The sequence below is a fragment of the Schistocerca nitens genome, chromosome 7 (genome assembly GCF_023898315.1).
Source record: "Schistocerca nitens isolate TAMUIC-IGC-003100 chromosome 7, iqSchNite1.1, whole genome shotgun sequence".
NCBI lineage: Eukaryota > Metazoa > Arthropoda > Insecta > Orthoptera > Acrididae > Schistocerca > Schistocerca nitens.
Window position 1 is genome coordinate 337,119,736 of NC_064620.1, and position 6,194 is coordinate 337,125,929.

The 6,194-nt window shown below is 40.5% G+C and overlaps 1 protein-coding gene across 1 annotated transcript in view; it reads right to left on the bottom strand.

Moving 5' to 3' along the window:
• Window positions 1–1,101, bottom strand: part of LOC126195130 (ATP-dependent RNA helicase Ddx1) — an 84,167-nt gene extending 83,066 nt beyond the window's left edge. Inside the window, exon 1 of the mRNA XM_049933627.1 lies at window positions 967–1,101. Within this exon, the coding sequence (XP_049789584.1) occupies window positions 967–982 (16 nt within the window). The 5' untranslated portion in view covers window positions 983–1,101. The remainder of the gene's footprint in view (window positions 1–966) is intronic.
• Window positions 1,102–6,194: the final 5,093 nt, after the last annotated feature.

The following is a 6,194-nucleotide window of genomic DNA, read 5'->3' on the forward strand; positions in this document are numbered from 1 at the left end:
TGCAACTAGAATTAATGAATTGCTTTGTTCGCATATGTATGCAGTTGCTTCACAACTGCTACAAGGGATTTAAAATGGAGAAACTAGTTTTGACCTGCCCATTTCCAGTCACTAATGAGTTATGAACTACTTTTTAGGGGAAATTCTAGTTATAAGAACGGTATTTTCAATATTCTGAAGTGTATTAGAAGAATTGTGTGTGGTGCTAATTCAAGATGTCCCGCAGTAATGCATTCAAAAATTCATTTTGACACCTACTTCACAAAACGTAAATTCATTGAAGTCTTGTCATTACCAATGTTTCTTATTTTACAAATAATAATGAAAACCATGAGAAAAGCAGCCGGGCGTAAAATCATTTCAATAGAGACCTCATTAGCGTCAATATTAGTACGGAAAGGAGTCACACACTTTGGTAGGTATGTACTGAGCAACCTACAGGACCAAGTACAATATCAGGCAGATAATGTAGTTGAGCTTAAAAACCAAATTTAAAAACTTCTACAGCGGCTCCTTCTCCACTGAAAAGTATCTTCACGGAAATTTTTTGAGTTAATGTACAAATAGAATAATCACTGTATTACGGTAATGTAATGTATTTTCACTGCAGTGCATTTAAATTGAATGTACATTCTCGATTTCTTTCAACGTCCCACAGAACACCTTCCACTGGAACCGAGAAATACGAATAATGTAAAAGACGGCAGAAAAAGAGCTGCTCTACTATTAATGCACTGGCTGTATTATTTCGATTAAGAACAGACGAATTTTTAAGATTTTGACTTTTTCAAAGGAAGATGCTTTGGCAAAAGTCGAAATTTATCAGCACACACTATTTTTCGAAGCCAAATGACTATTTATCGTGACAGCAAATATGAGTTAAAAATCTTCAATGCCTAATTCATTGCAAGACAACCTTGTTATCTATCTCACTTTGGAACACAAAATATACAAATGCAGACACACCTTCGAAAGCCGTCATTTTTGTGTATTTATTATTACCGACACGACGAAGACCAAATGACAGACATCAACACCGGTATTCCGCAACACTACACAACTCTTCCGTGCTACACTCTCTGACCTTTCAAAACTCTCAGTTGGCTCGACAGAGGTTTGAGAAAGATATCACATGAAATCGTTACTACGATATATCTTTACGTTCGACTCATACTGGACGTCAACGGAACGAAAGGCGAACGTCGCCGTCAAATCATGGTATGACTATGTTAGTTGGTTGGTTGATTTGGGGGAGGGTACCAAATAGTGAGGTTATCGGTCCCAATGGAGTAGGGAAGAAAGTCGGACGTGCTCTTTCATAGGAACCATCCCGGCATTTGCCTAAGGCGATTTAGGGAAATCATTGAAACCAAAATCAGGATGGCCGGACGCGGGCTAGGACAGTCGTCCTCCGAATGCCAGTCCAGTGTGCCAACCACTGCACCACCTCGCTCGGTTATGCTTTCAATATGACAACATCGCGTAGCTGTCAAATCGATGGCCAGACTTACACGATGGACGTCTCCTGACATATTAAATGCAAAGTGGTTACACTTTTTAATATATGCATTTATACGATTAACCTACGCACGCAATAATTGATCACTAATGTCTTCCCATTTAAATAGCGAGAAACGGAATTTTGACAGGAGTTGGAAAGTTATGAAACACGAAAACGGAACATTGTGTAGTAGTGAAGTATACTGTAGGACACGTCGTTTGCACACAGATAAGCACAATACTACGATAATGCAGGTGTACAAGAACAAAACAGTACTATTAATCCCATTTAAATGGTACATTATTGGATTTGAACTTACTTACTTATCCCTTGGCGCTACAGTCCTTATAGGGCCTTGGCCTCTCCGATGATCATAGTCCAATCCCGACGATTTTCTGATCGTTCCCTCCATCTCCTGACTCCAATCTTTCTCAAATCATGTTCCATATCCTCCAGCCATCGTTTCCGGCGTCTCCCTCTGCTCCTTTTGCCACCTGGTTTTCCTGAGTAAACCTTTTTGATAGCCCGATCCTCCAACATTCGCTCTACATGGCCCAGCCGTCTCAATCTGTTACACTTAATTTCAGTTACTAAGTCAGGATTTCTTTACAGTTCTTCCAGTTCCTTGTTTCTCTTCATCCTCCGTTGCCCTGCCTCATACGAGCCACTAAAAATCTTTCTTAATATTTTCCTCTCCCATCTTCTCAAGAGCTCTTCTTCTGCTACAGTCATTTTCCATGTTTCTGAGCCATACATTACCAACGGTCTTATGACTGTTCGATAGACAGTTGTCTTCGATTTTCTGCTCAGGCTACATGATTGAAGGATCTAGCTCAGGGCCCAGTAAGCTCTATTTCCAGCAGCAATTCTAGATTTTATTTTTTCTCTTATTCTACAATCCTCTGTAATCAGCACTTCTCACTTCTCGTAATTGCCTCTGTTTAACTTAATATACTTCTCTTTAACAACAGCTTTTTTCCTGGAAACAAAGAGATACTGTGTTTTTATGTTGTTTACTCTAAATCCTAACTGTTCTACCTCCTTTTCCAGTCTGCCAAATACTTTCTTTCAAACTTTTAGACAGCATACACACATCACCGACATAAGCTAGTTTTTGGTGCACACGGTTAAACAGAGTGCCACCTCGGTTATCAATCTCCACCCTTCACATCACTCTCTCCAACCTTATGTTGAAGAGTAACGTGGATAATACATCACCCTGTCTTAATCCCTGGTTGACCTCAAATTCTTTAGAAAGTTTTCCTTCTACTTTTACCTGTCATTTTGTGCTGGTGAGGGTCATTTGTATTAGTCTGATAAGTTTACTTGGGAATTACATCTCCATTAAGATGTCATATAGCTTTTTCCTTTGAACACTATCATAGGCCTATTTAAACTCTACAAAAAGCTGGTGTACATCCACATTATATTCATAACTCTTTTCCTTTATTGGCCTTATAATGAAGATCTGGTCAGTTGTTGACCTGCCCCATCGAAAACAGCACTGGTAGTCTCCGAGTATTTCTTCTGTAATTGGTGCAAGTCCCATAGCAATGACTTTGGCTAATACTTTGTACACCATGCCGACTAATGCAATACCGTGATAATTTTCACAGTTTGCTATGTCTTTCTTCTTATGAATCGGACAGATAATGGCCATGTTCCATTCGTCTGGCATCTCTTCCTTTCCCCGTGTTTCCACTATCAGCTAACATACCGATCTTGTTAGATCTTCACCGCCACCTTTGATCTTCTCTGCTGAAATGTTGTCGTTACTTTAAGCCGTATTATTCCTTAGGCTTTTAATTGCCTTCCTAACTTCCTCTGTTGTTGGTATACACTCTGCCACGGTTGGTCACCCTCTGTTTCATTTTCTTCCAGAACTTCTCTTTATGTAGTGATATTCAGCAGTTCACTGAAGTATTCGCCCCATAGGGCTAGAACCTGTTCTTCTTCTCCTATAAAATTTCCATCTTTATCTTTGCAGAATACTGTATGTGGGAGGAAGTCTTTCGTCAGTTCCTGAACTCTCTTGTAGAATTTTATTACTCCTTAATAATTATACACTTCTTGTAGCTTTGTAATCCATCTGTCTAATTCTCATTTCTTTATTCTGCAAATCCTATCTGACTCTTTCCCTTTCTTCATGAATTCTTGTGTATAAGATCTTGTTGTCCTGTTTATCATTTTCTTCCTTGCCTCATTTCTCTCTTCCAATGCCTTTTTACAATCTTCATCGTACCATCCTGCCCTTTTCACCCTTTCTTTTAAACCTAAAGCTTCTTCTGTAGTGTCTTGTAGAGCCTCTTTAATCATACCCTACTTCCCTTCGATGCTTCCCAGAGCTTGGCTTTGGGTCTGAACACATTACGAAAATATTATACACGAAAAAACAAAAAAATGTCATGCAGCTATCAAGTATGCGGTAGCATGTATGATACACACATTAAAAACACATTGCATTTTCTTTTCTACTCCAATAAGTGTAAATTACGTTGGAAACTAGCTGCTGTGTATTGCCTGTAACACACACCATGTGGTTTTTGTTTTATTGTACAGTCACTTAAGTCAAAGGAATTTCATCATCAGTATTGTCAGCAAAAACCACAGAGCCCAACCCTTTATCCTACCTCGGCCACATAGAAAGAAGATGAGTATATTCCGCCCCCCCCGCCCCCAAGAACCATGAACCTCGCCGTTGGTGAGGAGGCTTACATGTCTCAGCGATACAGAGAGCCATACTGTAGGTGCAACCACAATGGAGGGGTATCTGTTGCGAGGCCAGAAAAACGTGTGGTTCTTGATGAGGGGCCGCAGCCTTTTCACTAGTTGCAGGGGCAACAGTCTGGATGATTGACTGATCTGGCCTTGTAACACTAACCAAAACGGGCTTGCTGTGCTGGTACTGTGAACGGCTGAAAGCAAGGGAAAACTACAGCTATAATTTTTCCCGAGGGCATGCAGCTTTAATGTATGGTTAAATGGTGATGGCGTCCTCTTGGGTGAAATATTCCGGAGGTAAAATAGTCCTCAATTCGTATCTCTGGGCAGGACTACTCAGGAGAGTGTTGTTATGAGGAGAAAGAAAACTGGCGTTCTTCGGGCCAGAGCGTGGAATGTCAGATCCCTTAATCGGGCAGGTAGGTTAGAAAAGGGGAAATGGATAGGTTAAAGTTAGATATAGTAGGAATTAGTGAATTTCGGTGGCAGAAGGAACAAGACTTCTGGTCAGGTGAATACAGGGTTATAAATATAAAATCAAATAGGGGTAATGCAGGAGAAGGTTTAATAAGGAACGCAGGTAAGCTACTACATACAGCATAGTGAACACATTATTGTGGCCAAGATAGATACGAAGTCCACACTTACCACAGTAGTACAAGTTTATTTGTCAACTAGCTCCGCAGATGATGAAGAGATTGATGAAATGTATGATGAGGTAAAAGAAATTATACAGATAGTGAAGGGAGACGAAAAGTTAATAGTCATGGGTGACTGAAACTCGACAGCAGGAAAAGGAAGAGAAGGAAAAGTAGTATGTGAATATGGAATGTGGGTAAGGAATGAAAGAGGAAGCTGTCTGGTGGAATTTTGCACAGAGCATAACTTAATCATAGCTAGCACTTGGTTCAAGAATCATGAAAGAAGGTTCAATACATAGAAGAAGCCTGGAGATACTGGAAGGTTCCAGATAGATTCTATAATGGTAAGACAGAGATTTAGGAACCAGGTTTTAAATTGTAAGACATTTCCAGGGCATATGTGGACTCTGACCACAATCTATTGGTTATGAACTGTAGATTAAAACTGAAGAAACTGCAAAAAGGTGGGAAATTAAGGAGATGGGACCTGGATAAACTGAAAGAACCAGAGGTAGTACAGAGTTTCAGGGAGAGCATAAGGGAACAATTGACAGGAATGGGGGAAAGAAATACAGTAGAAGAAGAATGAGTAGCTATGAGAGATGAAATAGTGAAGGCAGCAGAGGATCAAGTAGGTAAAAAGACGAGGCCTAATAGAAATCCTTGGGTAACAGAAGAGATATTGAGTTTAATTGATGAAAGGAGAAAATACAAAAATACAGTAAACGAAGCAGGCAAAAAGGAATACAAACGTCTCAAAAATGAGATCGACAGGAAGTCCAAAATGGCTAAGCAGGGATGGCTAGAGGACAAATGTAAGAATGTAGAGGCTTATCTCACTAGGGGTAAGATAGATACTGCCTACAGGAAAATTAAAGAGACCTTTGGAGAAAAGAGAGCCACTTGTATGAATATCAAGGGCGCAGATGGAAACCCAGTTCTAACCAAAGAAGGGAAAGCAGAAAGAAGGAAGGAGTATATAGAGGGTCTATACAAGGGCAATGTTGAATGGCTCTGAGCACTATGGGACTCAACTGCTGAGGTCATTAGTCCCCTAGAACTTAGAACTAGTTAAACCTAACTAACCTAAGGACATCACAAACATCCATGCCCGAGGCAGGATTCGAACCTGCGACCGTAGCGGTCTCGCGGTTCCAGACTGCAGCGCCTTTAACCGCACGGCCACTTCGGCCGGCCAAGGGCAATGTTCTTGAAGACAATATTATGGAAATGGAAGAGGATGTAGATGAAGATGAAATGGGAGATATGATACTGCGTGAAGAGCTTGATAGAGCACTGAAAGACCTGAGTCGCAACAAAGCTCCGGGAGT